General features: G+C 38.7%; 2 protein-coding genes across 5 annotated transcripts in view; one reads left to right on the forward strand and one right to left on the reverse strand.

Moving 5' to 3' along the window:
* Nucleotides 1–20,911, reverse strand: part of LOC110046683 (uncharacterized) — a 51,658-nt gene extending 30,747 nt beyond the window's left edge. For 3 of the 4 annotated variants that reach the window (XM_089286638.1, XM_089286640.1, XM_089286637.1), the window contains exons 1-9: nt 20,657–20,911; nt 16,897–16,987; nt 16,432–16,520; nt 15,402–15,583; nt 13,097–13,381; nt 12,025–12,174; nt 6,133–6,285; nt 1,486–1,635; nt 923–1,072 (exon numbers count right to left, since the gene is read on the reverse strand). In XM_089286638.1, the coding sequence (XP_089142764.1) occupies nt 923–1,072; nt 1,486–1,635; nt 6,133–6,285; nt 12,025–12,174; nt 13,097–13,381; nt 15,402–15,583; nt 16,432–16,520; nt 16,897–16,987; nt 20,657–20,736 (1,330 nt within the window). In that variant the 5' untranslated portion in view covers nt 20,737–20,911. The remainder of the gene's footprint in view (nt 1–922; nt 1,073–1,485; nt 1,636–6,132; nt 6,286–12,024; nt 12,175–13,096; nt 13,382–15,401; nt 15,584–16,431; nt 16,521–16,896; nt 16,988–20,656) is intronic. The other variant, XM_089286639.1, reaches the window with a different exon arrangement.
* Nucleotides 20,912–23,420: 2,509 nt separating this feature from the next.
* LOC110046688 (uncharacterized) lies at nt 23,421–26,568 on the forward strand. Its single transcript, XM_020752377.2, has 3 exons — nt 23,421–23,482; nt 23,573–23,677; nt 25,804–26,568. The coding sequence occupies exons 2-3, from the start codon at nt 23,578–23,580 to the stop codon at nt 26,172–26,174; spliced, it is 471 nt and encodes a 156-aa protein (XP_020608036.1). The 5' UTR covers nt 23,421–23,482; nt 23,573–23,577; the 3' UTR covers nt 26,175–26,568.
* Nucleotides 26,569–26,704: the final 136 nt, after the last annotated feature.

Genomic DNA, 26,704 nt, shown 5'->3' on the forward strand with positions numbered 1-26,704 from the left:
CCTCTCAACCACCAGGCAGGCATACAAGGTACTTTAACACAATGCTTAAGATATTAGTTGACAGAGCTCTAATGCGGCACATCTCTTTTTTGTTCGATGGTATTTCGTTTGCCGCTCGATCAATTCATGTGTTGTGCTCACGTCACATTTATAACTGATGTAAACAATCTGTTCCCAGATTTCCGCTCTATATATGCTGTGAGATTTGATTTTGACTTCATACACTATAAACAGTCTGCCTGTTTGTTGTTCAACAAATAAACTCCTAAAGACATGGCTAGGAAAAGCCAAGTATTTTTGCATACGTTATAACTCGAAAACGAAGCAAAAACCAGCGACAAAAATACAGGGCCGCGTTTTTCTATTACATTGAAGGCCACATGCAAAAATTCAAGCCCTTTCGCGAAATTTTTTTTTTTTCACCCAAATCGTCACTTAGCATGGTTTTGCACTCACCCCTTCAATTACAGAAGACACTGATGCTAACTAATCTGCGCATGTGTTTAGAGCAAATTAGTATTGTTCTAAAGAGAATAGTACCACAAGGCGAGCAAGATTCTTTTATGTTCAACCCTCTCCTGCCTGGATATAGCTTGGATATAGCTTTGCAATGTTCAAACCTAACTGATGACGATGGAACATGTTTTCTGTTTGGGTACACATGTACCTTTCCTACCTCACCCCCACCACTTCCTTCCCTCTAGACTATTTATCACTATGTATCACTAATTAAACAAATGTTAAAGTTTACACCTCAGCACCATAGCACCTTAGAGCCTTGGTGGCAAGCAGCCCCCAAAACCATCCCAATAGTGCACTCTGCACTAAAAATGAAATTTGTATCTTCGCGCTGCCAAGTAATATCCTCTAAGTAATAACTATTAATTGTCGTACAATACTATCATAACATAAAGTACTGTACCATGTTGAAGTTGTCCCTGTTGATCCATTTGGGTGTATTGGTCTTGAGGCATAGTACTGTGTGGAAACCGTCCACTCTGATTATCAACAGGACCAGACTGATCCCACTGTTGTGGTCCCTGATTTGTCCACGAAGCTGAATTCACTGGACCTACATAGAATATACACGTGTCATGTCATTGATAATTGACATAACATTTACAACAAATTATTTCAATTTCTTAAAATACAAGCTTGCATAGATTTGTGACTCACAACTGTTCATCTCACTCACTTACTCACTCACACTCAATTGTACCCATTACTTCAGATCGGGTGTAGGTAATTAACATGATGCCTACAAATCAACTGGTCCTTTGCCAAGTTGTCCCAGGTCTTCTCCATTTGCTTCATCTTCTTGCCCACTGTACATTTGCCACCATATGATCTTCTGATGGCCCCTCATGTTAAAAACAATATTTTACTCGCTCGTTGCACTTGTTTGTAAAAAATTGTTTTTACCACTTCCTCTATGCAATAATACTTCCACAGAATACAATACTATCACAGCATAAAGTACTGCACCATTTTGAAGCTGTCCCTGTTGATCCACTTGGCCATATGGCTCTTGAGGCATGGTACTGTGTGGAAACTGTCCACTCTGATTATCAACAGAACCAGATTGATCCCACTGTGGTGGTCCCTGATTTGTCCATGAAGCTGAATTCACTTGACCTAGTAAGCATGACAGTCATTCAAGTAGGACTTACTAACAGAATCATAACTCAATTCCTAGTCCTGTAAGAGAACATAGCAACATGCCTACCCTACAAATGTGCAAGGTTACAAAATGAAGGGGTGAGTGCAAAACCATGCTAAGTGACGATTTGGGTGAAAAAAAAAATTTTCGCGAAAGGGCTTGAATTTTTGCATGTGGTCTTCAATGTAATAGAAAAACGCGGCCCTGTATTTTTGTCGCTGGTTTTTGCTTCGTTTTCAAGTTATAACGTATGCAAAAATACTTGGCTTTTCCTAGCCATGTCTTTAGGAGTTTATTTGTTGAACAGCAAACAGGCAGACTGTTTATAGTGTATGAAGTCAAAATCAAATCTCACAGCATATATAGAGCGGAAATCTGGGAACAGATTGTTTACATCGGCTATTGTGACATGAGCACAACACGTGAATCGATCGAGCGGCAAACGAAATACCATCGAACTAAAAAGAGATGTGCCGCATTAGAGCTCTGTCAACTAATATCTTAAGCATTGTGTTAAAGTACCTTGTGTGCCTGCCTGGTGGTTGAGAGGCATCATAAAGCCTCTATAAACCCGTAAGTCATCAGCACGTTTTAAAGAATCAAAATGTGTTCTGAAACTTCGAAGGTAGCTGATATACCGTAATCGTGTTATCGGCGTTCGAAGTCAGATCGAGCCAGGCAGCAAAGTCCAAGAGCAGTTCTTGCCCAAGAAAAATACCCTCTCGTGAGTTGTGGCCCATTTGCCAAGCGTTGCTAGTGTCAAAGTTTGGAAAGCGAGAACTGGTTTTAGACTTATAAAATTTGTCTTGTATCGACCGCCATGTTTTCCCGCGCACGAGGTGTAAAGAGCCTTCCCGGCATGCATTGCGATCACGTTCTGCTCGCGTTTCTCGAACTGGTAACTAGATTGTTTCGGCTTTTTTCATTTAAAGATAATAATGGCCAACAAGTAGCGATCGATTGTAACATAGATCTGTGATCCAGGTTGCTTTGATTTTATTTCATATCGGCATGATTTGTAGTGTTTTGAACTTCTGGGATCAGCGGACATGCAGATGTATGGAGACCCGTACGTTGTGCAGAAGGGTTAATTTGTTAAACTGTTAGGCGGTGCGTGACATAAAGCTACGATCGCGTTTGTTGAAAAATATGTATTTATCTCGTGATTTGTAGCCATTTAAGACGTTGCTGTATTTGGAAAAGTGCTTATTTGATGTTTATTTGTTCAGTGCAGATAGTCATTGTCCCAGATAACCAAAGTAAGTTCCAGATGTTAAGACTATTTTCCGGCCGCCATATTTTACCTATTTAAACCTGAAATCAACATTTTTGAGCTTATACGTTGCGTGAAATTAACATTTTGCTGTTTTCTAAGTGAAATCAACATCCTTGCCGTCACGCGTTACGTGAAATCAACATTTTTACCTATTTAGACCTGAAATCGACATTTTTGGGCTTATACGCTGCGTTAAATCAACATTTTGCTGTTTTCTAAGTGAAATCAACATCCTTGCCGTCAAGCGCTAATGTGAAATCAGCATTTTGACCTATTTAGACCTGAAATCAACATTTTTGAGCTTATACGCTGCGTGAAATTAACATTTTGCTGTTTTCTAAGTGAAATCAACATCCTTGCCATCACGCGTTAACGTGAAATCAGCATTTTGACCTATTTAGACCTGAAATCAACATTTTTGAGCTTATACGCTGCGTTAAATCAACATTTTGCTGTTTTCTAAGCGAAATCAACATCCTTGCCGTCAAGCGCTAACGTGAAATGAGCATTTTGACCTATTTAGACCTGAAATCAACATTTTTGAGCTTATACGCTGCGTGAAATTAACATTTTGCTGTTTTCTAAGTGAAATCAACATCCTTGCCGTCACGCGTTAACGTGAAATCAGCATTTTGACCTATTTAGACCTGAAATCAACATTTTTGAGCTTATACGCTGCGTTAAATCAACATTTTGCTGTTTTCTAAACGAAATCAACATCCTTGCCATCACGCGTTAACGTGAAATCAGCATTTTGACCTATTTAGACCTGAAATCAACATTTTTGAGCTTATACGCTGCGTTAAATCAACATTTTGCTGTTTTCTAAGCGAAATCAACATCCTTGCCGTCAAGCGCTAACGTGAAATGAGCATTTTGACCTATTTAGACCTGAAATCAACATTTTTGAGCTTATACGCTGCGTGAAATTAACATTTTGCTGTTTTCTAAGTGAAATCAACATCCTTGCCGTCACGCGTTAACGTGAAATCAGCATTTTGACCTATTTAGACCTGAAATCAACATTTTTGAGCTTATACGCTGCGTTAAATCAACATTTTGCTGTTTTCTAAACGAAATCAACATCCTTGCCGTCAAGCGCTAACATGAAATCAGCATTTTGACCTATTTAGACCTGAAATCAACATTTTTGAGCTTATACGCTGCGTGAAATTAACATTTTGCTGTTTTCTAAGTGAAATCAACATCCTTACCGTCACGCGTTAACGTGAAATCAGCATTTCGACCTATTTAGACCTGAAATCAACATTTTTGAGCTTATACGCTGCGTTAAATCAACATTTTGCTGTTTTCTAAGTGAAATCAACATCCTTGCCGTCAAGCGCTAACGTGAAATCAGCATTTTGACCTATTTATACCTGAAATCAACATTTTTGAGCTTATACGTTGTGTGAAATCAACATTTTGCTGTTTTCTAAGTGAAATCAACATCCTTGCCGTCATGCGTTAACGTGAAATCAGCATTTCGACCTATTTAGACCTGAAATCAACATTTTTGAGCTTATACGCTGCGTTAAATCAACATTTTGCTGTTTTCTAAGCGAAATCAACATCCTTGCCATCAAGCGCTAACGTGAAATCAGCATTTTGACCTATTTAGACCTGAAATCAACATTTTTGAGCTTATACGTTGTGTGAAATCAACATTTTGCTGTTTTCTAAGTGAAATCAACAACCTTCCCGTCACGGGTTAACATGAAATCAACATTTAAACCTTTTTTGACCTGAAATCGACATTCTTGAGCTTTTACGTTGCGTGAAATTGACATTTTGCTGTTTTCTAAGTGAAATCAACAACCTTCCCGTCACGGGTTAACATGAAATCAACATTTAAACCTTTTTTGACCTGAAATCGACATTTTTGAGTTTTTACGTTGCGTGAAATTGACATTTTGCTGCTCTCTAAGAGAAATCAACATCCTTGCCGTCGCGCGTTAACATGAGTCAATGTTTTAACCACTTTTGACCTGAAATCAATAAATTTGAGCTTATATAAGTTGCGTGAAATTGACATTTTGCTGGTTTCTAAGTAAAATCAAAGTCCTTGCGGTCGCGGCGGGCCGATCCTTTGTTATAATAAACCGAGGCGAGACTTCGACTTATAACAAAGGCTTGGCTTGGCTATTATAACAAAGGGTCGGCTCTGTTTATCATAACAAAGGCCCGGCTTCGTTTATTTGAAGACCTCGGCGGGAAAAGGGCACTAGGTATTTTAATCAAAAGTGAACTTTGTCGAAAACGCTCCAAATTTCCCATACAGTTTTGTTTAGGTATGCTTAACAATGTCCCGTAGTTTTTCCGCTAAGCTTCGCTTCGTTTTCGAGATATTGCGTATGCAGAAAAACCACTTGGTTTTCCTAGCGGCGTCTTTATAAACGAAGCAAAAACCAGCGACAAAAATACAGGACCACGTTTTTCTATTACTCTGAAGACCGCATGCAAAAATTCAAGCCCTTTCGCGAAAATTTTTTTTTTCACCCAAATCGTCACTTAGCATGGTTTTGCACTCACCCCTTCAAATATTGCCACCTTTACATCTATTCTGAAGCAGAACTTATTTACACATTTTGAGATCACAAAACTAAGCAAGTGCTAACTGACAGTTATTCTCACCGGAGGACTCGGATCATAATAAAAAAAATTATTGCACAACAGTAACACACATTTTAAAGCACCTTTCTTGCCCTGGTAACTAGTCAAAGTAGTTATTGCCTGTACTAACTCATCGCAATTCTATTCCTGTTGGCATACAAATCACGCTTTTTAGGCTTGAGTTGATCAAAAACCTCAAATATCGAGACTGGTTGTACAACAGCCTGCTGTTCCTTACAGTCCTGATATTCTTTTGATAACAACTACATAATGTTCCAATATTGATTGACAGTTTGCTCAACACACCTTGCAACTTTAAATTCAAATTATCTCAAGCAAGTTGTCAAGTTTCATTTGAGCTTTCACAAGTTTTTTTTCCTGTTATAAAATGAATTAATGCCATCCAGGGTCAAAGATGGAGACAAAAAAATTGCCCAATGGTTGACAATTTATCAGTAGTATGCAAGAAATAAGAAACAGGACAAGTTCTAATTGCCAAACTGGAAGCCCCTTTGAAATTGATAAATGTATGTAAGCACTAAGTTGTGGAGCACATTAGGCTTTTTGGAATAAAATACTGTACCATTTTGAAGCTGTGCATTTTGATCCATTTGGGTGTATTGGTCTTGAGGCATAGTACTGCGTGAAAACTGTCCACTTTGATTATCAACAGAACCAGTCTCATCCCACTGTTGTGGTCCCTGATTTGTCCATGAATTAGCTGAATTCACTGGACCTAGGTTATTAAGCATAACATTCAGTTAGACTCTCCCACAAGTCAGCCAGGAAAAACAAAGCTTGGAAAGGGAAACATGTCTGCGTCACTCAAACCTTGAGTGTGAAGAGTGTGAGGAAGAAGAGTGTGAAGTAAAGGAATGCCAGCCCAACTTGGTTCACTTCAAGTCGTGACATAGTTCTAATGGGAATTGGCCAAAACTAATAATACCAGAGAAAAAAATTCCTCTGGTGAATTCACGTTATAAGTGATAAGAGTCCTTTGAGCTGGGATGTCTGCATCTGAGAAACAAATAAATTGCAGGGGTTTTGTCAGCGTTTACAGCAGGAGGACAACTGGTTTTCACAGGTGAGCAAAACTATTAGATCTGAACTTCTTTGTATGAAAAAGAAAAGGTGCTAGATGGTCAAACCAGCCAGGCAAAATTGTCCTCACAGCCGGTCAATTTGCCTGGTGCCCGCCACTTGATAGGCTCGATTTCCAGCAATTTTGTGAGCCAGAATTCCTTGCCCCACACCACAGCTGGATCATTGGTCTACCCATTGTATTTTTTGACCAATCACAGCCAAGCCTGCTCGAATCAAGCAGGCTTCCCTGTGATTGGTTAATTCTGTAACTCATCTATCCAACATGGCGGATGTCAGTGCCGATGAGTTTCTTTCTGCTACAAAGTGTGTTTTAGAGAACTTTCAGATCAACAAATTTAGGGAAACACAGCAGAATGCCATTTTGAATTTGTTAAGAGGAAAAGATGTTTTAGTTTCACAGCCAATGGCCTTGGGAAAATTCGTAATTTGCCAGTCCTTCCCAATCATTGTCAGTGTTGTGTGAGTCTGATTTACTAGTTGTGCTTTGGCTACCTCTCTGCTCAACTGCTTATGCAGGACCAAGCCAGGTTCTTTACTTCAATAGGTGTGGTACAAACAGCTTTTACTGGGAACGAGCAAAATGACAAAAACGTTAAAGTTATTCCATACTATTATGGTATTATATAGTATCTCAATTTAGTTCAACACGGTTTATGAAGTTGTGACAATTCCTTTTTTTTCTTGTGATCACTCAGTCCTTTCAGTATTCTTTATGGCTTTATGCATGTAATTTCTATCAAACACAGATATCAAACCATTAAATGGCCCTTCAAAATAATTCTTTTTGTACAGGGGCTTTTCAGCCAAAAAAAGAGAGCAAGCATTCTGCAAATAGCTTTCAAGAATAAGTGAAATACATGTATGTTCTCTTGTCAACGGGGTCCCCTTTTATTATTTCGTTGTGTTCAGCCCCTACAGCAACTAAGAAAACCAAAGACAAAATATTAAGCCTTGGAGATGGAAGAGTTTGTCATTCTTCATCAGATTACCAATCAAAAGAACATTGTATTTTCTGTTCAAGTTGTCAGTGGTAATGCAAACCTCACCTTTGCCCTTTTGCGTAACTCTCTACTGATTATATATTTATTATTTACTGTCAGATGAAACTAGTTGTCTTGAATGATAGAGGGAGATCCAAAGAGTATATAATGGGAGATGTTTTTCACGCCAGAATTGATAAACTAAATCAGGAGAACCTTCTTAGTCATTTGACAAATCAGATGGTAACATCAGATGGCAATTACATTTGAAATGGGAGTTTATAATCTAGGGGTTAAAGTCATAATCCATTATGGTCCTTCAAGAAACATTGAGGCATACCACTATAAGAATAGCAGGGGGGGGAAGAATCACACCTGACCTGTGCACTGTAGTACTACTCTATTCCAATTTCATGTTGAAGTATTGTTGTGACAATTAGGAATGTACACACAACAGTATGCCATATGGAGGGTTTACTTTTGCATTTTGATGCAGATTTAAGGGATTTGGAAAAACCTTGCAAGCCGCATAAATTTTGTAATGTAAGGATAATGGTGATACATGTTCTTTTGTCTATTTTCCTTTAATCAAGTCTTCATCTGTCATACAAGGAGGGGGGATTACTTGTAATCAACAACTCTGAAATCTCTGTAAGTTTTATTATCCAGTGAACCCTCTGCCCTTGTGCTGCTTACTTCCTTGCCCCCAAGTGGGGGATAGGGCCGGATCTGCCCTTGTGAGCACACCCAAAACAACAGACAAATAAGTTTTTCATGCATGTATTTGCCGCATTACTGTGCGTGTTTATAGTTTTTGCTGAAACACTTGGCATTATTTACAGATGCGGACCACCAAGGAAACACGTGTCCCTCAATACTTAATTTTGCCAGAAACTATTTTGGGTGATTTTCACTTGTAAATCAGCTTGCGTTTTGAATGTTGACTATTTGCAACAGTAATTTTCGATAATTTCAAAAAAGCAGGACTAGAACTAAAGCATATAAAGCTAAGATATGAGTTTTATTATGCTCGTGTGTTTACCCAAACATGACACGCAATTTTGTTCACTTTGTTGTTGGATCACTAAAATCAGGATAGGAACTGGCAGCTTTATACTCTGGTATCTTTTTTGCCAAGAAAAAACGAGTTCTTACCCCAACTTTACACACGGGAGCTTCTTTGCTTTGGAAATTCTGCAGAACTAGTGACATTCAGTCATGCTACCGAGAGTAGTAAAACCGACATGGTATATCGGTAAGGAAAAGCTCTGGTCTGCTGCAGAGGTCTTGCAACAGAGGCAGGCTGAAGAAGCAACATTGGCTTATGATTCCTGGTTTCAGTGGATAGTTCTCTTGCATTGCACCATTCACGCTCTGGATCGACAATTTCGACTATTTGTTTACTCAGTGATCTGTGACAATCATTGCAAAGATACTGTTTGTGTTAAGATTCTTGCTGGCTATGATTTCTTGTAGCTTTGAGACAAGTTCTGTTTTAGTTTTTAGCTTTTCCTTGAACTATCCAAAACATTTCCACATAGAACACATCCTTGCTAAGAGCTGCTAACAGGTTTAATTTTTGGCGAAGCAACAAACTCTGCCATGCCGGCCAGCATGGTAATTTGCATAAAAAGCAGACATGACATCATGGCCAAGTGATATGGACCAGTGATCCAGCTGTTTGTTGGGAGAAGGATAAACAGTCACACTCCCAAAATGGCTGGAAATCGAGCCAAGCCACTTGATGAAACCCCCCGAAACTGCAGGCCTGGCCATCTGATTGTCCCAGACAAGTAGATTTTCCTGCCAGGAAAGTACCTTTTCAATCCCACTTGCCCAATGGACATGGGCCCAGGCAAATCATTTGCCAATTAAATAAAAAAAGTAAACTAGGACTTGCACGGGGCAAGCAAAATTTGAGAGCTACTTGTCCAAAGGGCAAGATCGCATTCTATTTTTATTTCCAAGCCCTGAAACTGCCCACCTACTTTCTTTGCAAACTCACGGTAACCCCTTCAAAATAGTATGAAACTGAAAGTTCTCTCCAGCCGTTAAATTCCTTCATTCTAATATAAAAGTACATGTACCAGTTCTGGTGAATGGCAACTTGGTCACAAAAAATCCAATGAGTATCTGGTAACAAGTAACTGAAACTCCGAAATTACTAACCACTAACCAGATTTCAGATGGTCATCACCACATTTACAATGGGCATTTAATGCAGTTAATAACAAATAATAGAAAAATATGAATCTTTCCCAATGAACTAATTTATGTGTACTACTTGCTGTAAAAAAGACAGGCAAAAGTGTGAATTTGTCATACAATCTCCATAAGGTGATATCATTTTTATCTCCACTACAAGCAGCAGGCCAAATAAAAACACATTTTAATTATGCTTTTGCGGTTTATAATCTTATGCCTTATTTCTGTACCCATATTTGTAATTAGCCAATCCAAAATGCCTACTGTCCTAGCATCCTTCAATATCAGGTCACTGGCTACGATATTAAAATTGAATATCATGCTCACTTGGCCCAACTTTGGCACGGTAATAACTAATCATATCTTTTTCGGTACACTTTGGCAGCATATCAGGTTCGTTTGGTCTCGCATGGGTATTTTTCCCACTACATCTGGCCAAAATAAGATATAGATTTAGCCAAGCCTAAAAGCGGAGCTCCTAAGCTGGGTTGTTCAAAGCCTGATTAAGCTAACCCAGGATAAGCGACAATTTTGATTTGAGTTTTGTAACTATATGGTGAGGATTTCTGTTTATGTTGTTTGGCCTTCTGTTTTGAGTTTGAATAATCTCAAGGTTCTCAAAATACACAAAACAAAAGCAGTGAAAACATTGGTATACAAGAAAAAAATGTACTTCAGTTAACTTTTATAATCCTAGGCTAGCGTTAACAGGCTTCCAAACAACCTGGCCCTGTTTACAACTAGTTAACCTGATATGAGCCTGCGATCCAATAAAAAACCAGCAATTGGTCGGCAGTTAACTTCAAAAAGCACATGACCTTGATGACCTCTAAACTTGAGCCCGTGATACGGTCACGTGATACTGGTCAGCAGATACCTTGTTTTGACAGTTGTCAATTGACCATAATATAGATATCCAATATCAAACAGGGACATTACAAACTGAGGGAGCATGTCTCTGTCAATTTATTAGCTGGAGTATCCGTCACTGTCGCCATGTGTATGCACCCACGATCAATACCGCTAGCCACGATACCATGAAAAATCAATTCATGGGCTTCCTTTTCTTTCCTATATGGGTATGGCTCCGCTACAAACCATGGCTGGACCAAACTCACCTAATATGCTTCTGAAGCACACCAAAAAGGTACTTTTAGGTATAACAAGAAGATCTGTTAGATCTTATAACCGCGCTTTGAAAAATTAACTGTTTGCTTACCACTACAGTCGCAACGCAGTGCACATTTCAAAGCAGTCCTTGATAATTCTTTTGTTACTGTAGGCATCACATCACTTGATCAACACAAACTGTACTATTGCACCATCAGTCGTAGCCATTGTGAAATCTCCGATGACGTAATGGTCTTAATCTGGAACTTTCTTCGGGATATGTATGGGCATGCACAATATGAACGATAAGAACGATTCGATAACAACACTATTAACGATTACTTTCTCTCTTAAAAGTCATGATTAAATTTCTTTGGTGTTTTCCACGAGTAAAGGGCTAGACAAGTAGTCACACGAGTCACATAATTTAAGACTTCCGTTATTCACGGCTATTTTTAGTACGGTGGTTATTTCCCTACCAATGACGTAATCCTTGCATGTTTTGATAAGTTCTTTGCTTGGCTTGCAAATATTTAATTTTCCTTCTGATCACCGAACTCGCTGTGATGACACAGCCAAAGAATTTACTTCATTGGCCTAAAACCACAAGAAATACTCGAAAAATTGCAAATAAATTAATGACCGTCGTTTCTGCCAAAATAAACTTGCAAAGCAAACACGATTTTATTTGTCACGTAGCGAAAGTGAAAGCTGCAACGTCAGCGCATTCCATGGCTGTCGTAATACCTTTTTTTTAGCGTATTTATTATTTCCCTTCGAATCCAATGCTTCGATAAAACCAAAAGAAAATATATTTTACCCAAAGTAAAGAAAATAATATCCGTAACATTGTCCTTGTATTAATGTTTCAACAGCTTTTGGCGAGTAAACATCACAGGTTGCGTCATTCAAAATTTGGCCGAGTGTAAGTTTGGGTCTGGTCACCGACAAAACTAAAAAAAAATAAAAAATAAAAAATAACATAAACCACAGGTAAACCATGAACCGCGCTCAGCCCATGGCCGCGCGGTTAATAATCACATGGCATTACCACACCATGTACAAAAGTACTGTACCATTTTGAAATTGTCCCTGTTGATCCATTTGGGTGTATGGGTCTTGAGGCATAGTACTGTGTGTAAACTGTCCACTCTGATTATCAACAGGACCAGACTGATGCCACTGTTGGGGTCCTTGATTTGTCCATGAAGCTGAGTTCACCTGACCTAAGTAAGTAAGCATGGCATTCACACCATTTCAAATCAGGAGTCTCATTAACTAAGTGCTAGAGCTGTATTGGGGGAGTGTTAAACCTAGAACTTGACCGTACAAATCAAGGACAGCAAAATCCATAAAGAAAAGGCTGAGAGCTGATATTCTCCCAGGGTACGTTTAGGATGAACAAAACAAAGGAAGTACTTCTCCCAGTTGATGCACAACACTGAGTAAGTGTGACTGACAACAGATTTATTACACCAATTAATGATTGAAAAAGCTCTGTAAAAACATCACCAGATAAACTGTAGCACTTAAAAAACATAGAACCAGTAATAAAGCACTCTGATAGCTTCATTTTAACTATTGGGCCTCTCAGCTCTCTTGGCCATGTAATAATTTGTAGTGTTACACTTGGTTTCAACATTTCAGAACGTAATTGGTAAACTCAATGAAGCAAAAATGCAATGCTGGCCTCTCATGACTCATTAAATTGTTTGTATTTATTCTTTTAAAACACAATTCCTAAATTTGTACATCTAGACTTGTATGCATCACATCATTCCACAACTGGCTAAATTGTATCACAATTATAATAAATAAAACAACAGCAAACAGGCTTGTAGTGTGAACAATAACAAACCTACAGATTGCAACTCTGATGAATGTGAACAGCAGCCACCAAAAATTCAGAAAGGAAAATTAGATTGAATTACAAAAATCTTAAAAATAACTAATCAATGTTCAGCATACACCACTCAAACTAGACACTAAAGCACTTAATTATACATTACAATTACTAAATCTTACATAGAAGTTTATTGTTCAGATTAGGATTGGTAGCACCGCACATACAGGCACTGTATGCAAAGGCTTCTTTCATACTTTGTCCTTAGCTTATAATGTAAAAATGGATGAAAAGAAAGTCTCTACCTTGAGCATTACTTGAGTAGCCATTAGCTACCCCATTCATGTAATTGCTGTCTCTCCCTGGTGTAGGACTGGGACTATGTGTCTGCAAAGGAATCCCCCGACCAGGTCCTCTGGGATTAAACACAGCTTGTTCAACTTTCCCACCCATGTTGTTATACCAGTTGGGCATTGCAGCAGGTTGCTGAATATAATTATTGCGCTGAACAAAATCTGCCCCCCTTCCGACAGCTTGTTCATGTTGTTCTGTTCTGTGACCTTGAAATGGTGTCTGACCATTTTTATAACCTGCCAAGAATGAAAAGCCGTTACATAAAACACATACATCTTAAGTAATTAAATCAGCTGTTTTAACAGTCTCTAGTCTCTCCCATTTTAATTAACCTTGAAGACTATCAATTATCCCAAATGCTTGCTAAATACTCAACAATTTTCTAGTTCGATTTACGAGCATGGAAATGTTTCTTGAAAAATGTGGGGAATGGCATGGCTGAGCCCCTAATCAAAGTGACAATGAGCTGCTCAACTTGGACTTACAAATCTTTAGACTTTCACTCCGTGAAATTAAATTTATCACAGACAGTATATGTTAGAAAATGTGAGATTTCACAGATGAAAGAACATGTTTTTTTGCCTCTAACAACAAAAAGTTATCTTTCTAAAGATAAGTTGTAATACTTGTTTCTTTTTTTTCTTTAAACCAATGGGTCATTTCAATTTTTAGCTCATTTCTTTATACCTGTAGTTTTTGCTTTTCATTTTGGTAGTTTATCTTCATTTATATGCACTTCTCGAACCACTTTAATGTTCTGTTTCCAAAAATAAAATGTGAACCCTATATCATTTGAGAAAATTATAATTACTGTGTGTTCCCTCAGTCCATCAATTTTGATTCTCAATGTTCTCATTTTAGCAGGCCATTCTTTATGCTTATTTCTTCAAATTTAAATTTCCAGAAAGGTGTATTTTAATTTTAACCATGAGAGGACTGTAAGCCTACCTCAACTGCATAAAATTTATAACTGACCATTCAAGTTGCCAGCTTGTCACATTTCAGGCTCCTTGTCATGATAACTTGTAGCCATGGCAGCACTCACCATTAATAATAATGTGCTCAAGGTCATGTAATTGCTTCTGGAACATAGGGAATTGTTTCTGGAACATGTTCCTGAAGTAGTGGTTTATTTTCAACTCAATTTGCTTGTGATTCCCACAACCCTTGCATAGGTTTTATGTAGTCCCAAAGTTACTATTGCCTAATTAGCTCTATAAAACTTGCAGCAGGAAATCATGGTAGCTGTATTCATCACACATCTTCGGGAAATTGCACACAACTCCCATGATTCTATGCATTACATAGAGGGAATGGGACAATGATAATCAAAGGATTATTTCTTGTGCACTCTGCACCTGCAACATGTTTGAACTTTACACATTCAAAGTAATTTTTATGATGCTTGCTTTTCAGTCACTGCCAAGGGCCTGGGCGAGGGTAAATAAACGTTATTATTTTTTTCATTAGGTGGATTTTTTAAAACAAAATAATAAAAGAAGGCTTAGCAGTTTTACTTGTAAATTTTTGCTGCTTCAATTTCTGCAGGATTTATTTCCTCCTGCCTTAACTAATTGTCCCTGGGTCTCCCAGGATGCAGGGCTAAGTGTTTTTCTTTTAAAGACATTACTTCATAAACAAAAAAGAGAGAGTTTGTGCAAAGCCAAATATAAATTTCAAGACATCATGTGATCCTTTGAAATGGGTTTTTCATAAATAGAATCATTTTCTTTTGTAATCGCAAATTTTCAACAAATTTTGACTTGCCTCATTGACTCATTCGACACACTGATACTTCACTCTCATACAGACAACAATTTTCTTTGTTGTCTCTGCATGTCAATGTGCCAGATGTTGTGACATTGAAATGGTTTTAATTCGTGAATATGATTACCTATAAATGGCAGTACACAGATCTCCCTCTGTTATTTTTCTTGAAGATGGCTTTATGCAGACTACATGTACAAAGTCATGTAGATAATGTTTATTTCACATTTTGTGCAATCCTTTAGTTGTCTACCAAATACACATCATTCTGTAATAGGCAGTATTAGCCAGATTCTCATCAGCAGTCATCAAAGCACTTACTGTGTACCTTAACCCACTGGGTACTAAGCCACCCATACCTAGCTGCACTGCATACATGCCTTTTGTGACAAGATTTCTCCCCTTCTTCCTCTTCTACGACTAAGTAATCTTTTTTTGAAAAACAGTTTAAGTATGACTTCAGACCTAAAGTGCACTTTCAAGACTAACCAGTAGAATATTGAAAATCTGCTTTCCTCTGATACAGATGATCTTGATCTCTCCTGGGTGTTCCAGCACCCCTGTCTCGTTGAATTGCTCTTTGCACTGTTAGCTGGTTGTCTCCTAACATAGTACCATTCATTCTCTCTATTGCATTGTTGACCTCTTCTTCTGATGAAAATCCCACAAAACTGTGAAATAGAACAATAATTACTTATTAATTACATTGATTTGTTTTTTCTTTGCCTGTTGTGGAGAGATTCCTGTCACATGTCCACTTTGTTAGTATTAAAGAGTCAGGGTTCAGTTGATGAACTAATTTTGTAGACTTCAAATGCTGAGTGACACAACAGCAATCAATCACATCATCTTATCTTCTCAATAGCACCTTGGGCATCTAGAAAGTTTTGCCTGCAACCACCTTGTGCACTTAGCTGTTCGACTCAGATTCACTCTGTATACAAATTATTTTATGTAAAAACATCATTAACCCTTTGAATACCAAATTTTCACCAAAAAAATACCGCTTTTAACCATTTAGTCAGGTTTAAGCCTAAGTTTTGCCAAGAAAGCTCTTTTTTATCAAAAGGAAAGATTTTTTGAGGATTACATACAAAATTTAGCAATATTTCAATTCCAGGCATGTGCATAAGCCAGAATTTGGACTTCTCCTTTCTTTTTTTTTTTTTTTTTTGCCATTACCCGTTCTCAATTTTGTTTGTTGCCCCTTTCCTTTCTTTTTTTCTCGGCCCTTTTACTCTGGCTACCTTTTGCGTTGCATGTTCTTTCTGGCTGCCGTGAAAAGTTTGATGCTTATCAAGAATATCTGATGACACTTAAATTGATGATGTCACAAGTGGTACAAAGAGCACGACCATTAATTATGCATATATGCGTAATTGGGGCTCAAAGGGTTAACTCCTTATTCACCCAGGAACTCTTAGGATGCCTTCTTGGGACAATCCCAAAACCCTGCAAGAACAATTATCATTAGTAATTATTTTTCATTACTATTATCAAGTAAACTTTATTAACTAACCCAATAGTACTGTTCCTTCCCTCTTTGGGATCCACGATATGAGTTGATATTACATTCCCACAACTTCTGAAAAATGCTTCAAGACTCTCCTAAAAATGAAACCAGACAATAAAGTTGACTAGAAGCGACAAAGCTTTGTAAGTTTGCTGTCAACTTCCTGTATATGGCAGTGCCAGCTTAGAAACAAATCAGTTACATGTGCATTGCAAGTAACTTCTAGATGGTTCATTTTGATTTTTTAGAGACACAACATCACAACTTTTAGCAGCTGATCACAGTCTGAACATATTTTATGGGAATTCTTTAAGACTAAATTTATTCAAAACCAGGCTGTTAAAGTTTGGGTGCTCTTTTGTTTAAAAACATGGCAGTTAACTATAACTATGATTTTGCTCAAAAAGCTCATGATATTGTGATTATTTCCTGCCCTGCACTCATATTTTCAACAAAATGTAGACATCTCACCTTAGTCATATCTATAGGAACATTCTTTACGTAAGCCTTGAATTCTTCTCGTCGAGGTCTTGAATAGTTTTGCAGTTTTGACGCTGAATAACTTAAATAAATAAAATAAAAAATTAAATACAGTGGAATCTCAATTTAACAAAGCCCTATTTACCAAAGTATTCAGTATAACGAACAATATTCTTCACCCCAGTAATAATGAAATATATGGAAAAGAACCCCAATATATCGAAACCTTGTTAAATTAAATGCAAGCATACTTTGCCAGTCCCTTGGCCCTTTGTTATATCAAGGTTCCACTGTAAATACAACAATGTTGGGGCAGGTGAATACAGAACACTCTTACTATGTTTACATGTACCATGACTGGAGAATTCATATCCTTTAGTGGGTGTTTAGCGGGTTTGCAGTTCCAAAAATTTCCAGTGGCTTAATACAATAGCACAGTTTCCCAGCTGATTGCAGTTGAATGGAAAAGGTTTGTGATAAAAAGAGGACAACCACATTAGATTAACCCAAATATTCAAATGATTCCCTTGGCAAATTTCTGCTCTGTTTGATTTTTCCTCCCAAAATTAGATACTACTGAGTGGTTTACATTTTAGAAATTCAGTCCCAAAATACTAGTAGTCCTATTTCTTAATTCAGGCCATGTGCTTTGACTTATAAAAAATGGTTGATCATATATATGGAGGCAGCGTGGCTGAGTGGTTTAGGGCACTGGTGTTGTAATCTGGAGGTTCGGGGTTCACGGCCTCCACCCTGCCACTAGCGAGATTTTTTTCTCGGTAGTCCTGAGTTCAAATCCTCTGTCACGCTTTGTAAATAGCCAACTGATCTGCCTCATGGCAGTTGGGATTTTTAACTATGTTACATTTATTTGAAATATTTGTTTCCTTTGTTTCAGTGGCATGCCTGTAAACTAGCTAAGCTTAGTGCTTGTATAGCTAAGTGCTTGACAACTATAAAAAAAACATTCAGAATAATTCTGGAGCTTCAAAATAAATCCGGAGTCCAGATTAACATTCGTATGATGTGCTATGATACAGTTATTATACATACTATTCGTGCCTTTTCAGGTTAATAATCGTATAATGCGGTGTTTTCAGTTTATCAAACTGGAAACCGCGCCTCTTACGAATAATAAAGGTGACATTGCACGAATGATATCTGTATGTGGCGTTATTTTCAGGATATTATTCATACATGTAGCAAAGTTTATTGACGAGGAATTTACGATCTGCATGCCCCCATTACAATGTACATTTACACACAGCATGAAAAAAAAAGCACTTGATGCCTGCTGAATAAAGCTACAACTTGGCTATCAATGCTGAGCTCTGTTTGCTAGGCAAAAATACACTGTAAGCCATAAATGGGAAAAATTTGGCTTTTAATTTCAACTTTATAAAGATAAACTAACAAAGACAAATCTGCCTTGCAAAGGTGAGGGGAGAAAAATCGCCAAAAACAAAAGCTGCTTAAATTACGATAATGATAAAGTCAGATTTAACATGAAAAATACAGCAAACGAGCTGTTGTCTAACTTGTTAAAACAATACAGAAACCTGAGGCAATAAGACATTTAACCAAGGAGGTGAACTGGGGTGGAGGAGGGAAAAAATTTGTAACTAGCAAAGGTGCAACTCAAAAGCAAACTGTTTCCAAAACTGTCTGTTTACGACATCACATACGCCATGTACATGCCATCGAATGAAACCTTAGATGGGGGGCAGCATAATTCAACATTGGCTGCCCCAATCTTTCAACCCCAACCCCTCTTGATTAAAACAAAATAAAAATGAAAACAAACAAGAGTGAAGATGTTCACTTTGCTACAAATAGAAGAAAAGGGCAGGCAATAATTTGAATAAACCTCTTTATTAATGAAACAAATTACTCCCTTTAACATTGTCCTGTGTGACACAAAGTTATGAACTAAATGGCATTATTGTTGGTATAGGAGAAGAATTTTGGATATGTTTCTAAGAAAATCATTGGAATAGCAAGCAGAGTAGCTACATGTAGCAGAGATCTTGAAGTAGACGGTGATTTTAGCTGGCAACTGGTTACTTTTGACAACCACGAAAATTTTCAGGTTTCCATGGCTGCTCCTGGTCACATAGCTTGTTTGTCCAAATATTACCCTGAGGTTCTAGAAAATATCCATACCGCCACCATGAAGGGAACTGCAAACTCTGGAGGGTTGGGAGAGGGGGTCAAAGACCCAGGGAGTCATCACCAAGTTGGTAAATTCATATATAATTATACATCACTCTATTGCTGTGTTTTCATGAGAGAGGTTTACTGTGGTTACTGCTTACCAAGGTTTCGTAACTAAACCGCAGTTATTAGTGAGAGAAGCTGGTTACCTGGAACTAATTAACTAAAGTAGGCCGCATACAACGGACAGTTTGAGGTTTTCTCGGAAAGCAAGAGCTGCAACATTCCACAGAAACTATTGGAAAATAATAAAATTTCTGACTTTACTCCAATGCCGAATGCAGGTTGTTGTCAATTTGCTTGCAGTGATGTCAAGCCAAACTCTCCAGTGACTCTCCTTAAATGTAAAGCTTTGTAGATGAATAGTGGAAAGAAAATTTTGATATCTTGCTGGGCCTCTTCCCACAAAAAAACTTGAAATGGCATCTGCCGCAGTAGCCTGTGATACAGGCTACTGCTGCAGAGCCCGGGCTTCGTAAATGTTTACTGGTACTTCTGCTTATTCGGGACCGCTTAAAATTCTAACACTCACTTTTCTTCTCCATAGACCTCAATTATGTTTTTTTCTCTCTATTTGTGGTAGGCCTTCTTCTATTTACGCCTGCCTGTACACTGCTACAAAGCTACTGAGCTTCTAACAGAAAGGAAATGCTTACGGCACTTGACGATGAATGGGAAACAGCAGTCTGGGATTTCTTTGCGTAAACATGAGTTTATTTAGCTTTTTTTCTGCCCGTTGACTTGAAACCAACTTACATCAGGAGGAATCTTTGTCTATTTTTCTATTCTTACGTGCCAAACGTGTGAATACTTGCTGCCAAGATGTCGCAATGACATCTGCTTTTCCTTGGTTACCGTCGCTTACTGAGCTAAACCATGCCTAATGAGGCATTCAACTGTCAACAAACCTAGGTTGGCTTACTTTCGATTTTGCCGCCATTTACCGAGGTTTGCCACTGTGTTTACACAAATAAAAATTTCACTTCAGTAAAGTTAAAACAAAACCAAGGTAAACATCTCTCGTAAAAACATGGGCTATGACAGCTCAGGGTCAGGTCACGTGGTGGGCTCTCAGCTAATGAAAAGCAAGAAGAAATGGATGGAATGATAATCTATATTTTCAATGTTATCGATTCAATATCGACCTCACTACCCTGGGGATTATAGGCAGCCGGTGACCAAACAATTTTGGTATTAAGCTTACGACCTTTAGATAGTAAACCTGCATGGTATGTATCTTACTGCATTAAAAAACACACCATAATCCCAAGCAGTGAAATGTAAAGACAATTATCTTATTTAGCTCATACAGCTTCAACTAGTGACGAGCAACAAGGAGTGATACTTGTGAGATTCAACAAAACTCATATAAATGTTCCTTCTTTTGAGCTATCGAATGAATCCGGACTATTTGCACTGAATCACGGCGAGTTCGGATAATATAGCTTCGAAAAGGGTTGACAAGGAGCTTTTTAGATCAAAGAGTTCGAGTGGCATTTCAGGTTGTCTGTTTACATGTAAGCTAAGCTCATGTCACCTGCTGTTGTTGTCGAAGCTGGCCGTTCTATCCTCTCCTGTCCGACTTCCAGACCATGACGATGGTGAGCTACCCTGCATTTTGCTTTCGACCAGAGCTTCAACACTTCAACTGAAAACAACAAGTATATATTTTCCTCCAGGTAAATTCCAAGACGCTAGCGCCTCTAGTGCACACGTGGAACGGCACTTCGCAAGTATGTTGCATCCAGTTACACCACATATGATCACAATTCGTCCCCAGGGAGCACGTGCGTTCCGGTCCAATTCCCATCATCCCGCTCGGCCATCTTAGCGCCAAAAAAATTACAAAGGGTCTCTGTCCTCTTTCGTCAGCAAGAAAACGATGCAGACAAACAGGCATTTTCTGAGCAGACGCACTTTGGCTCCATCACACAATCTTACACAAATATATTTGTACGGTTAGGCCTACCGTGAGTACCGTCCACATTAATCCGTCGGGTGTAAGTCATGATAGTCATAATAAGTAATTACAGGAACAATTATTGCGTATTGTAAGTGAGTAAGGTAATGCCAAGTATTGTAAATAGGTTTTTTATGTATTGTAAGTGACGTTTGTAAGACAGTAAAAGCATTAGAAATAATAATAACAATAACAATGATAACAACAATAATGTAATGTATTGTAAGTAGGTTAGAAGTATTGTGTTGTGTTGTAAGTAGAGTAAGGCAATGCATAGCATTATATAATAATTAAATGAATGCGCGCGCTCTGATTGGTCAATCAGCTATGGTTTATTGTGCCAGTAAACTCACGGAAATTTCGCGTGTCTTCTGAATTATTATATAAAAGCAATAGACCACAAGTTTTTATGGTTTATAAGCTGATAAACCACGTGGGATTTTGGAAGAACACTCGAAGAATTCGTAAATCACACGCCTACGGCTCGTGATTTACGAGTTCTTCTCATGTTCTTCCAACATCCCGCGTAGTTTATCAGCCTGTAAACCATAAAAACTTGTGGTCTATTGCTTAAATGTAAGTAATTATGTGTTTAGCAAAAACGAAAAAAAAAAGGCCCATCAGGAAAACGAAGCTTTTCGGCGAAAACGCTCTTCAAACCGAGAGAATTTGAAAACGCCGGCTTTACGTTTTAGTGTGGGCGGAAAACATTTTGAAAACGGAGCTTTTAGAAAACGATAAGCTCCAGTCAAGGAAATGATGTGACTTCCCTGTCCGAGTTTTTCTCAAACACAGGTCTACAATGACCGGTGATTGTTGCGTTTTTAAATTTCTGCGGCGAAGTTTTCTCTAGCTCCTCCCACTACTGAAGGTAGACGAGATATAGACATTTGGCCGTACTCATCTTATCAAAAAGTTGGACATTGGTCTACACCATATTCAGTTTAATGATCAGAGCCGAAGGGATCCAGAGATCACTGGATGCTGTGAAAGGGTACCTGCATGTAAGGACGGATTGGTAGAGAAATTGGGAGCAGCTTTCAATCAGTCTATACCAGTCCAAAGGCGCATGCTCAATGTTCATCCTTAGTGACCTAACAGTCTGTTAATACAGAATACATTGGCTGTACTCAGAAGCCAGAACTTGAAGAGTACATTATCTTCTGCTGTTAGCAAACATCCCAAAGAGAGGAATAACAATAGAACCGTTGATCTTGCCAGGAAATTCTCAGACAGTCTAAAGAAGTGCCTTGGAAAACGGGCAGAAGTAAGATAAATTGTCGGCGATTCGGAACACCCGATCAGCCTCTGATCGCGAAGGAGTCTGTTTGAAACATTAACGGCGAGGCATGTAAACGTTTAAAATTCTAAATGTCGAATTGTAAGTATTTATTGTTTGCAACTATTTTACCTTTCAGCTTTACACTTACTGATTAATTTTGCTAACAGAAGTGAATTGACTGCTTAGAAGGATCAGTCTAGGCTTTCAGAAGGGGCTGGTCCAGTTTGACAGTTTCAAAACTCGACCTGTTTTTCTTGCAGGTTTACAACTCGGGTGAATTGGGGCACATAGGCGGTACGGAAAGCACAAAAGCCGTCCATCCGGTGCGATTCAGTTTGGATCGGTCTCGTGTCAACATCTGGTAAAGTTAGTTTAGTTCCGCTCCCACAAGTGGGGGAATAGGGTCAGAACATAGGCTAACCAAAAAAAACCCTACAGAAAATAAACTGATCCAACCTGAGCTGGGTCAAAAGACCTCGCGTCTCTGGTAGCTTGTGTTATATAGTGATTGTCAGATTACGTTGTTTTTTAATACCTTTGCAGGTATTAAACTTTCCTGGATGGCAGTCTGCGTTGTACGCGACAATTTCTTCCTTCACATTCTATGCAGCTTTTAACAGAGCCTCAACTTAAGAATAAAAAGTACGTTCTCGGTGATATGCTTTACTTTTCTTTCCACGATGTTGTGTAATCACCTCAGAGACAAAAACTATATACCACCATGATCATTGAGTTCTCAGTCATAGCAACAGCTCTATAGCCAATAGCTTGGAAAAAGATTGAAATTCAAGATCATTCCAAAGTAGCCGAGGGACTGTCAGTGATTAGCAATCTTAGAGCTTTTTACACGCCAAAAGTCGATTAAGTTTCTTCCTCAAAACTGGCTGAGTCACAACACTCCCGACAATATCGTTAGCGCGAGTTATATTTTCACTGTGAAAAAATCCACCAGAAACTTAAAACACCGAGCTTTCAACTCAGTCCGTCAAGACAAAAGGACAGCAGATCATTAAAATTCAACTTCACGTGAAGGTGTAAATAATTGATAATCTCATAATATAAAAGTAATAGTCGATGTTCATTGTATTGAGCGGGGTGATCAAGCGGATAGCATCAACTAGGTATATGTAACTTATAACGAAACATTGTTCTCACGCTAAATATATATGCCCTGATATTTTCTGAACAGCATTTTTCTTGTTGCTTTACAGAAATCATGGATGGCAGAATAACTTTTTGCCTTATCCTCTCTTCGCTGTTCCTTATTGTCAAATCATGGCCCACGGAAGTACGACCCGTAGCTAAACAGGAACCAGGTGAGTTGCAACTCATTGCTCTTTTTCCACTCGGCTGCATACAAGCTGTATAAGAAAAAAATAACACGGGACAGTAGACGCTTTTGATTTTCTTTCTCTCACATCTGTTTGTTTAAATCACAACTTGAAATGTTTAGGACGTAACAAAGCAATACTTTAAGTTGCGCCTCTGCACTGGCCTCAACAAAGAAGGAAAGGGTATTTCAGCAAAGTGAGGTTTTTGACCTTACTGAAACATTTTCTTCTTTACGAAAAAGTCGTGTGTTCCACCGTATCACTGTGCAAGAGCTCGTTGAAATTTGTGCTGCCTTTAAAAAGGTCTTTTGCATGTAGTACAGATTTGGTCTGTGATGAAAATCATTGCAATTAAATCAGTCTCGACCGTGAAAAACGAGGCCAGAATATAACCTTAGGTCAATGTTTTTAGCAACAGCTAAATTGATCATGCAGTTTAGCTATTTTGCGACTGTTAAACATATTGTGGCGTTCAAAACTAGAGCTCACTGAGAATTTTAAAATTGCACGACAGGATTAGAGCGGATTTTTCCTGAAATGTTTAAATTCGCGTTTCAAGCAACCTTTGTAAGGGGGTGAAACAAGGGGATACAGCCCAGAATCAGGAAATTGAGATATGTAACTAACGGAAAACAGGGTAGATATAGAGAAAATCTGTTTTCAGAAAAAATCATCTCCGTATTTTCAGACAAAATTGTTTAGATTTTACGTTTCTTAGCTTTATTGTCAGAGTCTTTTGTGTGAAGTAGCTGCTTGACACGATTGCAAACTGGTGGCGCTGGTTGAGCACACGCTTTGTGAATATTCAATAACAGAGCTGGTGAAAACTGTTTTGTTTTACTCAGCGACGTCATTCGAAAAGCACCGGTAATTTAGCCATTGAAAGACAGCACTTGAATGTTTGTATTTTTGTTTCGAAACAAATTCTAAACTTTTACTTTATTAACTTTCCTGAAGTCTTGGTTAAAATTAGGGGTGATAAGCGTGTGTTGTGCTTGGCTATAGGGAAAAGATCGCTTGTTGATGGAACGGGTGACCAAAACCTACTATAAGAAGAAGTTTGTACAATTCTGTAAGAGTTTGGAGTGATCTGAATTCCATGGAAAACCATCTGCGTTTTTCCTTAGTTTAAAGCCTTGCCGGCTATACTTTTTCTGTAGTTCTTGCGCAAAAACAGAAAAAATATAGAAGGTAAACTTGATTGGAGCAGCACAAGGGAAAAGCGGAGTTAGTTTTCGATCGAATTTCAAATACATAATAAACTCTTACAGACGTTCATACTCTTATAGCACGCTTCGGTTACCTTGGTTGATAAAAAAAGAAACGGTTGAAAGTAAAAGCTCTTAAAATCAACATTCTGTTTCCCACAACATCCAAATGACCAGGCCGATCAAAAGATTGATTCTCATGTCTCAGCTGATTTCATTACGTAGGAGCAAAATGGGGAATTACGGGTCCCTTATGTGTATACAGTTTTATGACTGATTTATCAACGATGCTGCCATAAAAGTGAACACACGATCTCTAATTTGTTCCGACGAAGGGCTTATGCACAAAGTTCCAAAATTCGGCAACTTCACTTGGCCGCCGTCAGTGAACCACCAAAATGCTGGGTGAATGCCTTCCAAATCACCAAATCGCGAATTTTCAATCTAGAATTCTATGAAAAGTTCGGACGAGCTGGAGTTTCCTTCAGAATCTTGGCTTGAGGTACGGAATTTTTGTCGGTGTTCGGAAATCTTCGGATAGCTTTGAGTGAAATCCAGCCACCAGGCATTTGGTGTCTTCGCATTTCTTCGCACTAATTTCGCAAATCTTTTTCGTAATTTGCACTCGTATTATATCTTCATGAAGGATATTACATGGCGGCGCAAAGATATGAATTTTATACGAGTGGTAAAATAGACTGACTATACAAAAGCACTCGCGCGCATTCTCTTTCTGAGCATGGTTGCGATTTTAGGGCTTATGCACAAAGTTCCAAAATTGCACAAAGTTCCAAAGATTCCAAAAGGAATCAGTTAGCGATCCAAATCGCGATCGGTTTTCTCAGCAATCATTCAGAGACTAGGCTTCATTAACGTTTCTATATTTGTTTGGTTTATTATCAGGTGGTAAAAGACAAACTTGGTTTTATCCCCCACCACCACCACCTCCTCCTCCTCCACCACCCCCACCTCCTGGCCCCCCGGGACAAGATGGACCAATGGGACCTGCAGGACTTCCCGGACCGGACGGACCTAAGGGCCCTCCAGGACCCCCGGGACTACCTGGACCACCTGGCATACCTGGATATCCAGGGAACCCCGCGGGACCCCCAGGGAGAGATGGACCTCCTGGACCTCCCGGACCAGCCGGTGGTCGAGGCCCGCCCGGAGACATGGGGGCGATGGGAGCCCCCGGTGGAGCAGGTGGCGCCGGACAGCACTTGGGGAAACGGAAGAGAGAAATGACTGAGTGGGGCGAAATCACAAGACTGTGAAGAAAAATCACAAACTACCACCGATATTGAGAAAATACGTACAGCTGGAGAACATTGCTACGCTTTTGTTACGATTTTCTTTCGCTCTGTTAGCTACCAGACTGGGATTCCGGAAACCGTCTAGCTTTTTTGTATGAGAATCTCCACATTTTGTATTTTTAGGTTTGAAATAAATTTACATGGTTTTCTATCCACTCATTAATTTTTTCAAATGATTATAAGTTATCATCATGCCATTTTCTAAGTTTTCCTCGTCCTCAAGCCTTGTGGCCATTACTTTTTATCTGTTGTTGAGTTTTTTCAGAAAATGAGCCATTTGAAAATATATAACACCTGGTATGTGTGTCAAGTTATATCACAACAGAAGGTTTCAATAAAATACATCTTCCCTAAATACACCTACACTTTCCTTGTGATACACCGTGTGGGTCAGTTCGAAACTATGCCGGGGTTGTTGTGTTATGTTCTCAGTCAAGACACTTTGCTATCGCAGTGCCTCCGTACAACCTCGAATTTAATGCTTGGGGTAA

Source organism: Orbicella faveolata, unplaced genomic scaffold (assembly GCF_042242905.1).
Source record: "Orbicella faveolata isolate gen_17 unplaced genomic scaffold, um_ofav_v1 contig_14, whole genome shotgun sequence".
Classification (NCBI taxonomy): domain Eukaryota; kingdom Metazoa; phylum Cnidaria; class Anthozoa; order Scleractinia; family Merulinidae; genus Orbicella; species Orbicella faveolata.